An 18362-nucleotide genomic window follows, 5' to 3' on the forward strand; every position below is an offset into this window, starting at 1 on the left:
TTGGTCTCTGCGAGCTTTCGACAGTCGTTACTGTGGGTTCCGCCGGGAGCAGTAAGAAAAAATTTGTATTAGAATGTACTCCGTGTGGCAGTGATTTGGTTTCAGGGGCTTGCTCGGCCGCTCCGGTTGCCCCATGGCAAACTACTGTGTATTTTTCTCTGACCTCCAAGGCTAGATGGACAGACCCACTCGTGTGGCTGATCGAAGGGGAGTGAAATTTCGAGGCACCAGGAACCGTGGGACGCAACTCAACGGCGTGTCCGTCAGCTGTCCAAAAGTGGCCGACAAAACGGATCAGACGGCTCCCTGATGGCAGTTTGTAAGATATCTGATGTCTGGGAGGGATATTTGTGATACCTGATACAGCTAGGACAGCTGGAACGGCTGGGACGCCTGGCAGCACGGCCGGAGCAGCTGGCACTGCTCGGGATGACCTCGTCACAGCTCCGGGAAAGAATGTATGGACGTGGAGCTAGGAATTGTGGTTTCCAGCACGAGTCACTGCCAACTAGCAGTTGGACGTTTGGCAACGGGTTTACGGCTGAGCCGCCAACGTGATACGCTGTCAACCATGTTTGCGTGAAAGCTATAACCATTGCGCGTCTCGCTGTCCGCCATGACGGTCACGATTCCGCCGTTTCCGCCGTTCAGAGCAATGATAGTCAGTATTTTTAATGCCCTCTGATGCATCGTCAGTCAGCAACAGAATTCTGGGCGACTATAAACAGGGGTAGGAACTTTATTTGGGAAGTGGTCAGGGCAGATGACTGTGCAAATGGATCTTGATCAGCTTCACTTTGCAGAACGAGTCATTGGCATTGCAGATCGTGTTTCAACTACGGTACAGGTCAGCAAACTCTCTTTGCCTGCCATTATTGATCTGCAGTCATTTGAGGTACAGTTGGTTGCGGAACGCCGAAACGTGGCAAAAGGAGCGCTCGTAGTTACGGAGTACAAGGGGAGTACAAGGGAAACAGCGGCCAACATCAGCAGAGGCGAGGACACAAGAGACATTCCAACACGACAGGCGAAATATAGTATTTTCATTTGCAACAGTCCGAGGCCGACGGGATGCCGTGTCGTCCTTCGGGAGGACGAGAATCTCTACTTGGGTCGGACTAACTCTTTATGGTTCGGAGCCCCTTCTTGATTCGGACGCTTGGCGTGCTCGTACGGACGTATAGGGTAAGCAACCGGGTGCGACGTCGTGATGGCAGCCTTGGCTTGCGACTGGCGGCCGCGGAAAACCAAAAATCAAGCTGTTGTGGATGGAGATAGCACGGGATATAGTTCATCCCTTGGTGTTTGGGTGTAGATGAAAGGGGAATTCTGTCGGTCTATATGATTGGCCATGAAAGTCGCTCAAATTACTTGTACGGTACGGAGTACAGTTGGCGCTGGTTGTATGTCGAAAGTCGAGACCAGCTCGACCAGCCGTCCCAAAGTGGGGAGAGCAGAGAGGAGGGGGGTGCAGCAGATCATGATCGCCAAATTGATCGACAGCCGGTCTATTCCGTTTACTACAGCTGGTATGTGAGATAAGTGGCCCACCTCTCCGCCCCCAAGTGTAACCAGCCAAGCGGTCCGGCCTGTGCGGCTGTCTATTCTGAGTGATCCGCTACACAAAATTTGCGTCTAGTTTGTCATTGCCCGACACCAAAGAGGGTCGACTAATCCTATAGTACAGCCTCGGCTCTGGTAAGGCGAAAGAGGGGGGTGCCGGAAATCGGAAAATAGCTTCCGCTAAATGATCCGTTTTGGGCGAAAGCTACTATACGGTTGATTGACATTGGGATGTGAAACGAAGATCTGGCCGCGATGGCCTGAGTCTGCGGACGCGGTTTTGTTTACAACGAAGCGAAGGATCTTGCTGGGCTGTCGATCATCTACTCGGACGCTGCGATTCAACCAGGGTTGAGCAGCTGTCTGACGCGTTTGGCAGGTGTCAGGATCGAAACAGTCAAAAGTCCTCTGCCAGCGTGGCAGCTGTCTTTTTGAGACGGGCTGGGAAGTCATTGAAATCGTCAGGGTCTTGGACAAGAGCACGCCACAAAATGCCACCACCTTCTACAAGGTCCCGTGACCGTGTTGGGCTGCTGTCCCGGGCTCTCGGCTCGGGTTCTCGGGCCCGAGAGACTAGACCGCATTTGCGTACTAAGAAACAATGTGTTACTGTATGACGCAAGGCAGCCACAATGGGCGATTTCCCCAGACGCCCGGATGTTTCATTTTCTTTGTTCTTCGGAACGCATCCGATTATGGTCGATACACGCAGCAAGAAGACCGGCCGGTGAGAGAGAAAGGCGGTGTGCTCGTACGGCGCATAGGCGGTCCTGCAAGCAGCAGCTCAGGGCTGCATTGTGCGATTCGCTTCGGTCCGAGGGCAGTCCAGACCGCTCTGGTAGATGTTACAGGTGAGCAGAAACCTGCTTTTGCAGATGGGGTCTTAGCTAGCTGGCAGGCTGAGCCTTTGCTCAGCCCAGGTACTCGGAGCTATTCCAGAGCTGGTTGGTCCCAAATAGGATCTAGAGAGAGAGCGCGAGCGAGCGCGGAAGAGGGTGTGAGAGAGCGCCGGAGAAGTGCTTGCTCATGTAGCAATGCAGCTGCAGTTCCAAGTGGATGCATACATCACGCGTACAGGCCGGGTGGATCTGCCCATTGTGGACACGCGCAGGACAGAGAGCCTTGAGCCACTAGCAGGGATACGACATATGGAAGCCGATCGGAACGAATCCGAGCTGGGTAGCTATACGACGTACGTCGTAATAGCAGCATCGTCTCTGCGTACGTGTACGGAGTATGTAGTAGTCAATCGCGAGAAACCTCCGCAAGGCTATAGTCCCGCCAAGATGGCCGGTGGGGAGGGATGAAAGAAAGTATGAAATCTATTTTCCCCAAGAGGGCTGTTTGGGTTTGTTGCGGTGCCTTAGCACCAATATTTTTGTCTAGAGATGCGCGCACACCCCATCGTTCGATTTTTCCCTCTGGCCAGGCCATTCAGCAAGGCTAGCGACCCAACAGACCAGACTACGGTGCGCTAAAATCCAAGGCACAGAGCATATTCTCTGCAGAAGCCCTATGCCTTGCCATCTGTGTATTACTTGTTTCGTGTACTTGGCTTCCGGCCTGCTAGCTCGCACGCTCGCCTTTCATTTCCCCGGTCTGGAAGGTGTAATGCCAAAATACAAGTATTCCCGAGTTAGATCCGAACGATGCGACGTTCCGTCCGCTGAATGGCCCCCGTTCCAGCCAGCCGATGAACGATGGGCGATGGGCGATGGTGTGCCTGCAGGCGCCACAGACGCCGCAGACGCCGGAAGAGGGTCCAGAGAAGCAATAGACCGTTTGGAAAGAAGAAAGGCCGAGACAGGACGCTGGAGTGAACTGGGGCAGGCGAGACCGACAGGTGCCAGGCACGCCGTTAGACGACATGTAGAGCAGGTCATGGAATGGCAGGGGGCGTGTAGACTGTCTTCAGCCAGGCACCTCGCGTTTCTGCAAGGGTCACTTCTCTTCCTGCTCAGTACTACACCGAGAGACACGGCTAGGACGAGAAAGGACGGAAGGCGTACAGCGGGCCAATCAGCGGGCTGGAAATAGATCGTATTTGTATAAGAGCAGGGGTGGTGCTTTCTGTGTACAGAGAACCTGGAGAATCTACCGGTCGATCATTGTCCGGTAGTGCTTGTAGATCTTCCCATCATTGCCTCTCTGATCACATCTCGGCCTCCATTACCTTTTCTGCCGTGCAAGAGAGCGGCGCGTGCTGTTGGAGGCCAATCTAAAATACCATCACACATGGTATCTCAAGGACACAGATAAGGAGACAGAAATTGGAGGACAAAAGGAAACAAGATAAAAGGAACGACAAAGAATGGAAAAATAGCCGGTACGCTGAGAGCAGTTACAGCGTGTTTGTAATCTGGGCTCGCTTTCATTGTGTGCTTTCCCTGTACATAGCAGGTCTCGCGAATCTTGTTTATCTAGACATCTCGGTCCCCCACCCGTCTTGCTGTCTTTCTTGTAAAAGCAACCCCCCACCCCCCCCCCCCCCCCTGTACCCACCGTCTTGCCAACTCACTCCCCTCGCAAATTTCGGACGAGACTGAAACGGTCCAGGCCATCACAATCTTCATAACCTTGTTTGCTCGCGGCTGCGAAGTACTTGACCCCTCGTCCTCCCTCTTCCCCCACCCAGGTCCTCTTCCGTCTCTTAATCCTAGTCTCTAGCTTTGATTGCCGTGGTCGAGCTCTCCGACGTCTGTCAAAACTGCCTGCTTCTGATAGCTGACATCTGGACCGTGTCATTGTCCTTTCCCCATAAATCCACAAGCTTCCCCCATGCGTGGCCCTCTTCCTCCCTCAGCTCGTCTCTTTTCCTCCCCATTTTGACACATCTCTCTTGTCTGTCCTTCATCGTCTGTTATCTCCAATATGGCGTGGAACAATAGCAGTAACCCGTCGGCGGCCCAGCGACAGCAGCTGCAGCATCGCCGCCACCGCCAGCACTACCGACTTACCAAGGCTTTTCCCAAGGTGCAGCAGCAGCAACAACAACAACAACAACAGAATTCTAACGGCACGGCGATGCCGCCGTCACCAACATCGTCAGACGACGCCCATTGCGGTGGCAGTCGTCGCCGCCAGTGGCAGTGGGCTCGGTCGGCTGACTGGGACATGCATCGGGCCCGCATCACAGAGCTGTACCGGGATCGTGGTCTGCATCTGGATCAGGTCATCGAGATAATGGCTCGAGAGCATGGATTTTATGCGAGGTGAGCTCTTTCCGTTTCTGCTCTTGCCTCTTTTGCGCTTCCTTGCTCTGGCCCCTCCTTCCTCCTTTGGTTTTGGTGAAAATGAAGATGAAGTGATGAGAGAAGAGAATATCTTCTCACCCAACTCTCTTCAATCTTCTCGTCCTTTTCATCATTACTGTCGCCTTTTCTTCTTTTCTCCTCTTTCTCCTTTCTCTTCTCTCTCTGTCCTCCCTCACCACTAATTTCTCAGTCCCCGAATGTACAAAACCCGCATCAGCAAGTGGGCCATCGACAAGAACTACAAGGCGGCTGATGTGGCTTGCATGCTGCTTCTGAAGCGTCAGCGCGCAGCTCAAGGCAAGGCTTCGTCGTTTGTCCTGCGCGGCCGCCGTGTCGACTGGGCCAAGATCGAGCAGTACCTCAAGCGTGACTCTACGCTGCTGCATCGTCTCGAGGCCGGTGACGACCTGTTAGACCTCGTTCCCGGTCACGCCCAGACGTCTGGCATCCTATGCCGCACGCCGTCGCCATCACCTTCGCCGCTGCCACTTCCGCTGCCAACACTTCCGCCGCAGCGTCGTGCCACTGTCGCCGTGCCGCTTTGCAGCACCAACAGCATCAGCAGCATGAGCACTTTGAACAGCAGCAGTGTGCACAGCACCAGTATGAACAGCAACAACATCAGCAGCAGTAGCATGAACAGCAGCAGAATGAACAGCATGAGCAGCAACAACAGCATCAGTGGCACATCCTCCTGGGCCGCTCCGCCCGCCTCGTCGCCTGTGCCTATGGGCATGGGCTTCCACCCCTATCTCGCCAATTTGACGCGTCGCCACGGCAGCATTCCCACTATATCAGTGCCCAGCCTCTCTTGCTCGGCCTCCTCGTCGCCGGCTTCGTCGGCCTGTTCCTCCGCCCTGCCGCCACTACCACCACCACATACGCAACAGCAGCATCAAACACCAGCCGGCAGCGGCTTTTCACATCTCCACCACTCTCATACGGCACCGCTGTACACTTCGCTGTCGTCGTCTGCCTCGGCCTCGTCGCCGCCAGCCTCGTCCTCGGCATCTCCGTCAGCTTTTGGCTACTATCACTACCCGCCGTCTCTGGTGCCTTTGTCCTCGGTCGCCTCGTCAGTCTCGGTCCCCCCCGGCCTCACAGCCGTCTCTTCTCCCTCACGTGGACTCGCACCTCCTCTTGAGGTCCGCCTTTCCGAGGAGCTCGCCCGGCTGACCCGCGACTACTGTCTCGGTGCCTTCGACAAGGGCCTCTGGGTGCGCGACTCGACAGCCACGGCCGCTAACAACAGCTGCTGCAACTTTGTGTCGATCCTTGGCAGCCAGGACGGCGCCGACCGGCTGCGACTCTGGGGTCAGAAGATGCGCCTCGGCCACCATCTCATCGGCTCGGGCTCGCTGGACGACGGTTTCCGCCGTGTCGGCCTCTGCATGGATGAACTTCGTCAGCACGTTCAGGAGGAGGACCCGTCTCTTCTCTTCCATCTGATGGGCCTCACCTTTGGCCACACTCCCAACTTTCGTGCCCTGGCTGCTACCCTCTGTGGCCACATCCGCGAACTGACCCATATCGTCCTCGGCGCCGCCCACCCGTTGACGCGCATATTTGTCCGACTTGCCACCGTCGTCACCTCGGACGCCCATTTCGCCGTCCTCGCCCTGCCTATGCAGTGTATGGCCGACCTTTTCATGGCTCAGGATGCTACACTCTCACTCTCGCTCGCACGCGCTCGCTACCGCTCCCAGTCGGTGCCCACTGTCGCTGTGTCTGCCGTTGCTGCTTCCTTCTCCGCATCCCAGAACCACCCCGACAGCCATCCGCTTTGTGGCCGCTTTTCCCAGTTACTGCTCGGCTCCAAGCGGCCTCTTCGAATCACCGTTCCCGACAGTTCGGCTGCCGCTGCCGGTGTCACCGCCTCGCTCTCGTCGCCACCCTCGTCGCCCGTTGTCAAGACTGAGCCGTTGCACGGCGGTTCCGCTGCCTCGCCCGCCATCGTTCGGTATCCCATCCGTGGAGCCCTCCCGGCTGAGACCCAGGCCGAGCTGCAGTCCATGGTCGGCGCCCTTGAGACCTCGCGCAATATTCATGTTCGCATGCGCTTCTACCACATATATCTGGCTTATCTCTCGCGCGTCGCTCTGGCTGCTGCTACCGGCTCAGATACCAACTCGGCCATTGCAGCCTCCGCCATGGCCACAAGCAGCCCCGGTGGCACCTCGGTCGTCTATCACGGAATGACGACCGACTCGTCTATCTTGACGTCGTCCCAAGTCGCCACCGCCACATCAGCTGCCATCGCTGCCGCCGCTGCTGCCCACTCGCACTCGTCGCCGCCCTTCTTGGCTGCCTCCTCTATCACACCCGACAGCGGCAGCAACAGCAACAACAGCACCAGCGGTTACCATGGCAATAGCGCCTACACCGTCTCCGCCGGCTTCGCCGCAAGCGCCCATGACTACCGCACCAACCTGCTGACGATGCGCGAGTCGCAGTACTTTTACATACTTGGCGTCGATGTCACCCAGCCCGAGTCTGCGACAGCACCGCCGCTAGCCAGCATGCCCTCAACACCCACCATGGTTGTCGCTTCTGGTGTTGATTATGGTGCTGATTCTGGTGCTTCTGCCGACGCCACACCACGCACACTCGTGCCAGTCCCTTCGCACAAAATTATGTGTGCCTCCGGACTGGCTACCGAGATGACTGACGTCCTAAAAAAAGAGGGAGATTACGACATGACCGGGAACGAGGCGTCCATGAGTTGCGAGCTCGAGGACCTCGTCAATGTAAAGTGGGTTCTGCCATGAAGGAAAAGGTGGAAGAAAATTTATAGTTTTGTTGTGCTATACTCTGGTACTGCTTCTCGGTTCGAAGGCATCGCTTTCCGTTTCTATTTTCGGGTATTTTACTACCCCTATCTTACGCTTCATGGTCACAGGGCCGATGCCCAGTGGGAGTCTTATACACGACGTACGGTTTGGTGGGACAATTGATTGGATACGAGGATGGGAAGGCTGAATTCGAATGGCATAACTTGGCAAGGGAAATACAACTTAGGGCATGATTGCACACTTAAATCAACTGAATGGATCGAGTGCAGTGTAATAAGTACTCTTGTCACAAAGTAAGGCTTACAATTTTATCCTCCTCTACTATGTACACTTACCCATTACTTGTACGGGGATGAGTACTCTTACCTTCAAGGCCGTGGTTCAGATAGACTATACATAGCTGCCTGGCACTGCAATCTCACTTATCTACAAACCCAACACAGGTTCTATTTCACCTGCTACTGATTTTATCTAAGTTCTATCCGTTCCGAGGGCGGGCATTTGCTTGTCTGCTTAGTAAGCCAATACACTATAGCCTCGCCCGTCCGAGTCAAACTGGGATGCCCAGCTCTTCGTAAAAGGCGTCGCCGCTGGGCTTGCGGCCCAGAAACTGCTCGAGCGTGCGCATCTCGTCCTGCGACCCACCGCGCTCCAGCACGGTATGGCGGTAGCGCCGGCCCTGCACGCCGTCCATGGGATCGGCCTTGAACACGGACACAAACATGTCGGTCGAGTAGACCTGCGAGAAGAGGTAGCCGTAGTAGCCGGCGTCGTAGCCACCGATTAAGTGGCCGAAGCAGGCCTGGCCATTACCCCAGTTGCTGAGAGGTCAGCAAGGATAGGAGGGAGAGGGGAAAAGGAAAACGGAAAAAGGAAAGAGAAGGCCAACCTAGATTCTCCCTGAGACTCTGGACCCTTGAGCAGACACAGCTGTGCCCGCAAATCGTTGTAGAGGCTGCTGACGTCGAGCGCCTCGATCTCGGCGTGCGTCTTGGGCGTGTGCACGGCCATGTCAAAGGTGCCAAAGTGCAGCTGGCGCAAGTTGAAGAGCGCGTCGTTGACGTGCTTGGTGGAGACCAGGCGGGCGACCAGGTCCTCGGGGATACTCTCGTTGGTCTCGTAGTGGCTGCTGAGGGCACGGATCTGCGCTGGCGTCCAGCACCAGTTCTCGAGCATCTGGCTGGGCGCCTCGACAAAGTCGCGCACCGTGGCCGTGCCGTGGAAGCGGGCAAAGCGCGTCCGCCCTGAGAGATCATGGATGCCGTGGCCGAGCTCATGGAAGAGCGTGACGACCTCGTCGTGCTTCAGAAGCGACGGCTTCGTCGCCGTCGGCTTGCTAAAGTTGCACACCAGCGCCGTAGCCGGGTACCGCCGCTTGCCGTCGGCCAGCACGAATCCCGGCTGCAGATTGAAGTTGGCTGCGTGGCCGTATTTGCCCGGCCGCGGGTGCAGGTCCAGGTAGAGGTAGCCGACAAAGCCGTCGCTGCCAGCCACGTCGTCCCACACGCTGAACACGATCACGTCCTCGTGCCAGACAATGTCCTCGGCCCGTCCGGTCGGACTGATGCGCGCCCGGTCCTCTTCGCCCAGCTCGACAAAGACGAAGCCGAACAGCTGCTCAAAGATCTTGAGCATCGCTACCACCGCCTTCTGCAGCGGGAAGTACTCGGCAATCTTGTTTTCGTCAATGCTGTACTCCTTCTCCACCATCATCCGGTCGTAGTACCGGTGGTCCCAGAGGTAGTAGTTGCCGTCAAACGGCAGCCCCAGCTCCTTTGTGTCCGCCTCCTTCAGGGCCAGCAAGTGCTGCGCCTCCTTGGCACCACCAGGGGCCAGTCGCTGCCGCAGGTCTTCCAGAAACTCGTTCACCGCCGGCACTGTCTTGGCCATCTTGTCCTCTAGCCGCAACGCTGCGTGGTTGTCGTAGCCCAGCAGCCGCGCCTTCTCGTCGCGCAGCACCAATGCTTCGTGGAACAGCGCCACGTTTTCGTTGCACTTGTTTTCGTTCAGCAAAAACACCTTCCGCCGCGTCTCTGGCAGCTTGGCAAACTTGAGCGTCGGGAACAGGTCCGGGTACTTGAACGACAGCTTCACTTTGCCTGCCTGCTCCGTGCCCTCTGCCCCCTTCTCGAGCCCGTCCACGACGTCGGCCGGGACCCCGTCCAGCTCCTCGCGCGTGAACCAAATCCCACCGCTCTCCTCGTTCAAATTTTTCTGGAACACAATCTGGATCTGGCTGAGCCGCTTCTGGATCTCCTTAAACCGCTCGCGCTCTTGGCCCTTCAGGTCCAGCCCGTTCTTGATGTACCCCTTGTGCTCCCGGACCAGCAGTCGCGCACTCTCCGCATCGAGCCCCGTCTTGCTGTCCGTCGTCCCCGCCGTCTCGATCGCCTCCAATGCTGAACGCCCGCCATACTCGCGTACCACCGCATCCACCACCCGGAAAGCGTCTTCGCGCATCGCCGCCTCGATGCCAAAATCGTCCATGAGCTTCGTCGCCTCCGTGCTCGCGTCACGCAGTTCACCGTCTGCTGACACATACTTGTAGAAGCCGAGAATGTGCGCCGACAGCGACGCCTCGTTTTCGTCCTCCACCTGCGGCTGCATCACCGTCACAAACGTCGCCTTGCTCGTATCCGTCAGAGGCACGTCGGCCACCACCTGGTCTAGCATGCCTCGTGTCTTCTCACATAGCGCCTTGGCATCGGCCAGGATGCTCTCCTTGGTGCCCGTGAAGGTGGGCGGCGCCTGGGGCGGATTTTTGTACTTGTCGGCCATGACTGTGGTAGACGAGCTCAACAAGGACTGGTAGGCAGCAGTGCTGGTAGAAGTAGAAAACTGTAGGTACAGAGATGAAGTAGTGAACGCAATCAACGATGGCGTCTGTTGCTTCAATGGTGCTGGAAAGACAGGGTGACGCCACAAGTAACCGCTGAAAAATGCAGACGACAGCCTGATTGAGCCTACGCGGGCAGCCAGGGTGACGGCAAGAACGACAGAGATGAGGAAGCCGAGAAGAAAAAGAAGCGGCGTGCTTCTTCTTTTGACTTTCCGTGTGGCGGTGTTTGTTTGAGACGCCAGTGTTGAGGTGATTGAGTCAGGGTTGGGTGAATGGAGTCTGAACAATGAATGGCAGGAACACGTAAGGAGGGGAAGCTCTGTTGCACCTAGCTTAATAGTGTGGAGACGGCGTTTTGTGGGGAGGTCGTAATATTAATCGACACCTAAGCGTTAGTGCTTCCTAAAGCACCGAATAACGCAATCTGCGGGGATATTCAGGGTCAAGTGGCCGGAGGGTGAGAAAGACAGTAGCAAGTAGTACGGACACAAGCTGCGAGACGAACAATTCAAACAAACTTCATTTCAAGCGCAGACCGAAGCAAACAAACGCCAGCCATCCATCCGTGCTCCCTGTGTATATACCTATCTGAGCCTCCATCCGTGGCGTTTGCCTCGATATTGCCCAGTCCACCTTTCCTTGTTGCCCAGTTCTCTCCTCTAGTTGGCAAGAATTGTCCGCACGAGATCTGTGTAGTTGACCTGGCCGGTGCTCGTGTCGACTGCCTTCAGCAGCTCGTCCACCTCCTCGTCCGTCATCTTCTCGCCCAAGTTCGTCAGGATGTACTTGAGCTGGCCGACGCCAATGTAGCCGGTCATGTCCTTGTCGAACACCTGGAAGCCGCGGCAGTACTCATCAGGCTCGCCCGGGTCGCGGAAGCCACCCGGCCGGTTGAGGATACGCTGAAACGTCTCAAAGTCGACTGCGCACATATGCTTGTCAGCAGCCAGATCGGCAGGCGAAGGGGAAGGGTCATGCGCTTACAGTCTCCGCCCACGTTCTTCTCGAGATCGCGAATCTCGCTGAGCGTCGGGTTCTGGCCACAGGCGCGCAGGAGATCACCGAGGCTATCGAGCGTCACCCGGCCGTTGCCGCGCTTGTCGAACAAAGAGAAGGCCTCTTTGTAGTTGGTGGACGCCTGCGGTTCAAACTGGTTAGAAGCCATGACGAACGGGGCTTTTCGATGACAGAGAGAGGAGAGGAGCAGCGGTGCGAAGGAGGGCCGGCAATGGAGGATGGAAAATGAAAGATGGAAGATGAAAACTGCAAAATTCAGAGCAAATGGCGGAAATGGTGCGGCTGCAGAGATGGTCGCGAAATGTCTGGGCCTTTTGTTTTTTTTGCCATCACGCCGGCCGCGGGCGATGTTTGCTGCGGACGCGCACTAACTAAACCCTCAGCGCCACTAAGATGCTGCCGTCCTCCTTGCTTTGTTTACGCCGGCAACCGCTGCCAGCCAAGGCCGGTCCCAGGGATGGCTGCTGCATAGCAGCCGTGTCTGCATTGTGTCACTTGTACTCACCATTTTAGCACGTTTTACAACAAGGAGATGTGTGGAGGGGCAATGTGGTGCCTGCGCTGAGGTTGACTCGAAATCGAGAGCGAGAAGCGAGAAATTGGGTATTTGAAGCTGTGAATGTTTATGGAGAGAGGAGAGAGCGAGTACTAAAGCCCAGCTGCATGAAACGGAAGGCGCCCCCCTCTTAAAGACAAAGAGCCACTCTTGCCGCTCCAGACCTCCCATTTGTGGGAGCTCGGGCGTGTGCACCTATGCGTAAAGAGCGTGTCCACAGGTCATATTGCCACAGCAATAGCCCTGGTCACTGCATCGTAGAGCCTTTATGAGTACGTATAACTGCATACCGACTCCATTCTTGTAACGGGTGTAGCCAGGATCGCCCTTCTGGGCGCGTGTCACGCCATATTCCAACCTCCGTACACGTGGGGCGTAAACTCCGTACTCGTAGTGTTCAGTGTCAGAATCGGAACCCTGGACAAGATAGAAGACAGGCATCGGCAAAATATCCGACACGGCCGAGAGAACGGTTTCGTGTGCAGCGCCATGCAGCTATGCTCGCATCCAATATGGTGTGCTTATATAATTGAGACGGCTATGCGGCATATGTAAACAAACACGAAATTGCTGGCCAATCAAAACTCGCAATTTACATTATCCCCGCCCATTTCCAGATCTCTGGTCCACAAGCTTTAATCCACGGGCCTTACTCCGTAGAATACTGCGAAACTCATCTTCCGATTCGCGTATCTCCTCCATGGATCGCTCTTGACAACGACACCGCCTGATGCCTCGACAACGGTGATCCGACTTCTGCAGACCGACACAGCCCACGATACGTGCCTATTTCGACATACTCAAAGCACGCGACGCGTCTCTTGCCCTAGTTCTCTTCCTTGCTCCCCAACACGTCTGTTGGCCTTATCACGACCATGGACGCCGTCGACGAGGATGCGCAGTTCTTTGTGCTAGAGAACCGTCTGGCCTCTTTCCAAGGCCCACAACTTGTCGCTAAACGGAGAACATCAACTGCCGCCAGCGCTCGCGCCCCCAAAACGTTGACATGGCCTCACAGGTCTCCAACTGCCATAGACGTGCGTTTTTTCAGGCCCGAGAGGACTGTACAATGATTTCCCACCTACTGACCCGATCAGCTTGCCCGAGCCGGCTTCTTCTTCAATCCCCAACCGAGCAATCCCGATAATGTCAAGTGTTTTCTCTGCCACAAGGACCTGGACGGCTGGGAGGAAGACGACGATCCGCTGCAGGAACACCTGAAGCACTCCGGAAATTGTGGCTGGGCTATCTGCGCCGCCATTGAGCTGGAGCTTGGCGATGTCGTCAACGAGGATCCGCGTCTCTCATACCTCGTCGAAGCCCGCAAGTCGACCTTTGCTGGGCGGTGGCCCTACGAGAGCAAGAAGGGGTGGAAGTGCAAAACCAAACAGGTAAGCCCAATCCAGTAATCAAAATCCCATTACTGTCTGCTGACACTGCGCTCCAAAGCTCGCCGAGGCTGGTTGGCAGTACACTCCCACGCTCGAATCAGACGATAATACGACCTGCGCCTACTGCCAGTTGGCGCTGGACGGATGGGAAGCCGGGGACAAGCCATTGTAGGCTACTTCTTGCTGTGAACCTTCATCCCAACGGTCCGGCTAACACTTGATAGGGAGGAACATCAGAAACGATCGCCCAACTGTGCTTTTTTTCAGCTGATCAGCAAGTACCCCGCGCCGAAGAAGGCGACAGCACGAAGCAAGGCGACGAGAACATCAAAAGTGTCCCGACTATCGGTCCAGTCTGTTGCGACAGCGGCGTCCGATGCGCCGTCCACGGTCGACCTAGATGACAGCATCCTGACGGCCACATCAGTCTTAACTCAGGGTGGGCGTAAGGCGCCGCGGGCCCGCAAAGCTGCAGCGACGTCGGCAGCAGGAAAAGCACGAAAGACACGGGTGAAAAAAGACGAGCCAGTGGAGATACTGTCGGATGCAGATGCCGATCCGATCCAGGAGATAGAGCCACCGGCACCAAAGGCTGTCCGGGGCAAGAAGCGGGACAGTACCGACGTGGAGACAACTAACACATCACAAGTCGAAGCCCCGGCAGCGAAGAAGCGCGCAACGCGCAAACGCGTCAGCAGTACTGTGGACGGCGATTTGGATCAGTCACAAGGCAGTAGTAACTATGCCATGTTCGATCCGGCAGTGCCAGTGCCAGACGAGGCTGTCATCGAGACGGAGTTGCGGACACTTGAGAAGGAGATGGAGGTCGAGCCGGCCCTAAAAGAGATGCAGGCTCCTAAGAAGGGCCGGAAAGCGGTAACACGCAAAGTGTCGAAGCAGACGCGGAAAGGCAAGGAGGCCACCGAGACGGCCCGGTTGAGACCTGAGGTGGCCGAACAGGTTGAGGAGGCGCAGCCAGCGTCAGTCTTTGCGCCAGCAGTGGAACAGGAACCGCGACGAGAGCTCAAAAGTCAGCCAGAGTCGAAGAGCAAAGCTAAGAGCAAGGCCAGGGCCAGGAAGGTGATGCAGCAACCAGCAGCCATCGATGCGGACGAAGTCGATGAGCTGCACGAAGACAGCGTGACCAGCATCACAATCACAAACACGACAGTGCACGAGACGACTGAAGCATCCGTGTCTGCACCTGCAGCCGCAGCTGTACTACCGAAGCGAGGACGCGGACGGCCATCCAAGAAGTCGTTGGAGTTGCGCGCCAGCATTGAAAGTAATGCTGCTTCTGCTGCTTCTGCATCTGCGCCCACTCCTGTTCCTCCACCAGAACCGGCTGCCATCCACGTCAGCATCACTCCTATGCCGGCGGCCCAACGGTCTTCCTTGGGCCCAGTCGCAGTACCAACACCAGCAGGCGAGGTTGCTGTGGCCGCGACAAAAAAGCGGCAGGTCACAAGGATTCTTCCGCCGCCTGCGCCTCCCCCAGCACCACATCGTGCCCCTGCTGCGCCAGCAACGCCGCGGGCGATCCATATATCACCGGTAGCCTCAGCTATGCAGGCAGTCCTGTCGCCATCCCAGTCACCACAATCGTCAGATGCAGAGAATCAGCCGCCGTCATCGAAGCCAACCGGTAGCGTCTCCAAGACGCGCATAGCGTTGGCACCTGTGCAGGCCACGGCAACGACACCTGTGCGCGCCGGATCTCCGTCCAAGCGCAACCACACAATGGGCGGATTGAAGAGCACAGCACCCTGGACAGCAGTCGATGTCGAGGCCTTGTTCGACGTGGACAAGGAGAACAGTGATATTGTAGAGGGCCTGCTTCGTCACGGGGCGGATCTGAACTCGCCGGAAAAGGCGATGACGGTGGAGGAGTTCATCCTCTACAACGCCGAGCAGGCAGAACGGCAGTTGAAGCAAGAGTGCGAAGCAATGGTGAGCAAGTTTGAGCAGCAGGGATCGCGGGCCATGCAGACGCTGGAGGCGCTGGTGACGGAAGAATAGGCTTGGATCAGGTCGGGTCAGGACGACGGAGAAATATATAAGGCATGTGTAAGGCGTTTCTTCTTGGGACAGTGTATTGGCAGACTGGCTATGCAGGGATGTTGGGCGGTGGGGAGGGATTCTGGTTTTCTCTCCGTCTAGGCAATGCAATTCACTATTTCTGGTGAAGTATTTCATGGCCATTGGGCGGCCGCTGGCGCAGAATTAGCCCAGTACGAGCATTGGACAAGCTGAGGCGGTACGCTGTGCAGCTGGACCTGACCGGCCGCTTGTAAGCTAAACGAGGCATCATGAGCTGCAAAAGGTGGAGTTGCGCGGTTGGGCAAAAACTCCAGGCCGACACGCAAGACATGTTCTGCGGGCCTGCCGAAACGGTAGCTGGACTGTTTTCAAATTAGCCTTCTGCCTTCCGTGCGATCGCAAACTCGGCAGAGGTGTTCCCGTTACAAGATAGAAGTACTAGGGGTATACTTGTCAATTAGGTAAACCAGTAAGCAGGTCAAGTAGCACGGTAACATAAGATACAACGGACCTTATCACCTTTGGTGCCAATGAACTGGAAGTAACATTTCCACCGCTACCTATCATGTAGGATGAATGAAACGGAGAAATCTTTGTCAAAGAGGGTGGATATACTGCTAAAGAAAATAAGACAACGACCGGTGTTGTGCTTGCTTCTGCTTCCGCCTCTTGTAGCTCCTTCGGCTTCTCTCCTCGCTATGCTGTTACGTAAGAGAAACAGTTCCATACGAACAATGCGTGCCCGAATTGAAGGCAAGGCTACGAGGACAGGCGTATGCTTTCGTAGTGTTATGTATGATCGGCCAATTGCCAATTCATGCTCTCTCCAAAGCATCCAGTCATGCAGCATACAATAAATCGATGCAGTTCATTGCAGAGGAGGTCGCCCGATACGGTTCTCCTCATCTCTCGACTGCAAACCTCTACTCGCCAATTTTATTCTTCCGCCGCAAGAGGCAGTGCCGTGCCCATTTGCGCTGCAGCTGCGGAGGCAAAAAGTCAAAACTTGGTATCCACAGCGCTCGAGCCAGAAATCCAGTGTTGCCAGCGTCAAGAAAAGGTAGGCACTTCACCACATCCCAGTTCTCCGTGTCGGCCACGTAGTCGGGCTCGTTCGGCGGCAGAGAAAGTCCCTTGCGGGCATTTTCGGGGTACTGCGTGTCCACAAGAAAGGCACACGTACGGATGTCCGTGTACTTCCCCATGTCTTCCTCGTTCATGTCGTTCATCCCCATAGTTGGCAGCCACGTGCCGCTCCACAAGCCAAATCCAGTCCGGGCTTCGGAAAACTCGCCGGGCAGCAGACCACGGAACTCAGACCGGATGAACTTGGCATGCATGTCCCGCGGCAGAAAGAACGAGTTTGGAAACCGGTACCACTCTTTTCCGAAGCACACAAAGTCGCCACGACCACCTATGCCTTGCTCTGAGTTGATGTGCGCAAGCTGTGCACCAAGAGGGTCATAAAGGGACAGCGGTGCTGCATAGCCCGATATCACGCCGCAGATGCGAAGAATGCTCACGGCCAGAAACGTCGAGAAGACGCCCACGACCGAGAAGAGTTTGAGCTTTGCTGGGATCATGCCCATCAGATTTCCGGGGCCTCTGCTCCCGAGGATTTCGAGGAGTATATGCAAGGAGATTGCTGAGTTCAGCGCTAAGAAGGGGTAGGCCGGGTACATGAATCGCTCTTCCTTGTGAGGCTGGAACGTAAAGATGGTCAACCACATGTAAAAGGGCGATAGGAAAACTAAGGCGCGCAGCGACCCTCCAGATGACCCTGCTGCCTTTTGAAGAAGGAACAGGGGAAACGCCAGCAGAGCGAGAATGAACCAGATGTTGAAGTTCAAGGCGAGGTTCTTGAAGTAAAACGTCCAAGGCTCGGTGCCATAGAGGTTCGGCCCACCGCTGGAGGAGAATATATTGTACTCGACAATGTTCCATGCGACGGCCTCGACCTTCTTGTAAAAGAATGTGTTGACAATGGTATCAGAAACCTAGGAGACAGGGTCAGCACTAAGCAGACAGTCGAGCAACACATGTATGATGTAACGATGAACGTACCACTAGTAGAAATATTGCGACGACACCTTGCGCAACCCGGATGAAGCTCTCATAGAGTGCCTCCCCACCACCGAAGAGGGCGAGAAAAGCCTCCTCAACAATAAAGGGGGCACACAGGGCAGACGCAAACGGCCAGCCGATCACGCCGGCTACCGCGAACCAAAACATGCCCCCGAGCGTCTTGAGTCCGCCGCGCCAGTCCATGAAGGAGGCTGCGCCTAACATGACGGCATACATGGCGAAGCTAGACGGGAGGAAGGCAGTGCTGGCGTGAAAGTTGCCCGGGCTGGTGCACAGCGCGACCACGAAGAAGAAGCCGATGCGCGGGTTAATCGTGCCACTGATTACCCGGAAGAGCAAGGTCTGACAGATGGTGCAGACAAAGGCCAAGACATAGCGGACGAAATAGAATTCGCCGACCTTGGACGTCTGCGGCAAAATGCGGCGGAGACCGGCCACCACGGCATGCAGGCCGGCGTATAGCCAGCTGCGGATCGCATAGTCCGGCGAGTACTCCCAGGTCTGCAGGCCGTACCCATGAACGAGGTAGTGGGTGGGCTCCCAGTAGTTGAAGGTCTCATCACAGTCCTGGATCGGTGCATAAACAGCTGAGAACAGGTTTGCGGCTATGAACATGTAAAAAACGGTGATTGGCTCTATACTGTTGGGATTCTTGTTTCTATCGAATGATGGAAAGCGTCAGAAAGTGGGCACACACAAAAGACAGTGGAAAGAAAAGCAAGAACAGGAATGCGGCTCACTTCTTCCGGGCATGAGACGCCTCGGGGTGCTTGAACTCCTTCTCTTCTTGCTGTGGTGACGCCATTGTGCCATTAGATACCGACG

The 18362-nt window shown here is 56.0% G+C and overlaps 5 protein-coding genes across 5 annotated transcripts; 2 read left to right on the plus strand and 3 right to left on the minus strand.

Moving 5' to 3' along the window:
• Window positions 1-4434: 4434 nt before the first annotated feature.
• On the plus strand, window positions 4435-7585 carry CMQ_3433 (uncharacterized protein; the record flags this gene model as incomplete). Its single annotated transcript, XM_014319371.1, has 3 exons — window positions 4435-4775; window positions 5008-5243; window positions 5616-7585. 3 exons carry the CDS (start codon window positions 4435-4437, stop codon window positions 7583-7585), a joined length of 2547 nt encoding a protein of 848 aa, XP_014174846.1.
• Window positions 7586-8159: 574 nt separating this feature from the next.
• On the minus strand, window positions 8160-10387 carry CMQ_3684 (metallopeptidase; the record flags this gene model as incomplete). The annotated part of the gene is made up of 2 exons (XM_014319622.1): window positions 8160-8430; window positions 8499-10387. 2 exons carry the CDS (start codon window positions 10385-10387, stop codon window positions 8160-8162), a joined length of 2160 nt encoding a protein of 719 aa, XP_014175097.1.
• A 720-nt stretch (window positions 10388-11107) lies between these two features.
• CMQ_3602 (myosin regulatory light chain cdc4) lies at window positions 11108-12462 on the minus strand (the record flags this gene model as incomplete). The annotated part of the gene is made up of 4 exons (XM_014319540.1): window positions 11108-11370; window positions 11433-11586; window positions 11843-11946; window positions 12312-12462. 4 exons carry the CDS (start codon window positions 12460-12462, stop codon window positions 11108-11110), a joined length of 672 nt encoding a protein of 223 aa, XP_014175015.1.
• A 434-nt stretch (window positions 12463-12896) lies between these two features.
• On the plus strand, window positions 12897-15431 carry CMQ_4005 (chromosome segregation protein; the record flags this gene model as incomplete). The annotated part of the gene is made up of 4 exons (XM_014319943.1): window positions 12897-13058; window positions 13119-13412; window positions 13471-13580; window positions 13637-15431. 4 exons carry the CDS (start codon window positions 12897-12899, stop codon window positions 15429-15431), a joined length of 2361 nt encoding a protein of 786 aa, XP_014175418.1.
• A 944-nt stretch (window positions 15432-16375) lies between these two features.
• Window positions 16376-18342, minus strand: CMQ_4016 (alpha-mannosyltransferase; the record flags this gene model as incomplete). The annotated part of the gene is made up of 3 exons (XM_014319954.1): window positions 16376-17449; window positions 17517-18195; window positions 18278-18342. 3 exons carry the CDS (start codon window positions 18340-18342, stop codon window positions 16376-16378), a joined length of 1818 nt encoding a protein of 605 aa, XP_014175429.1.
• Window positions 18343-18362: the final 20 nt, after the last annotated feature.

This window comes from Grosmannia clavigera (assembly GCF_000143105.1).
Source record: "Grosmannia clavigera kw1407 unplaced genomic scaffold GCSC_113, whole genome shotgun sequence".
NCBI lineage: Eukaryota > Fungi > Ascomycota > Sordariomycetes > Ophiostomatales > Ophiostomataceae > Leptographium > Leptographium clavigerum.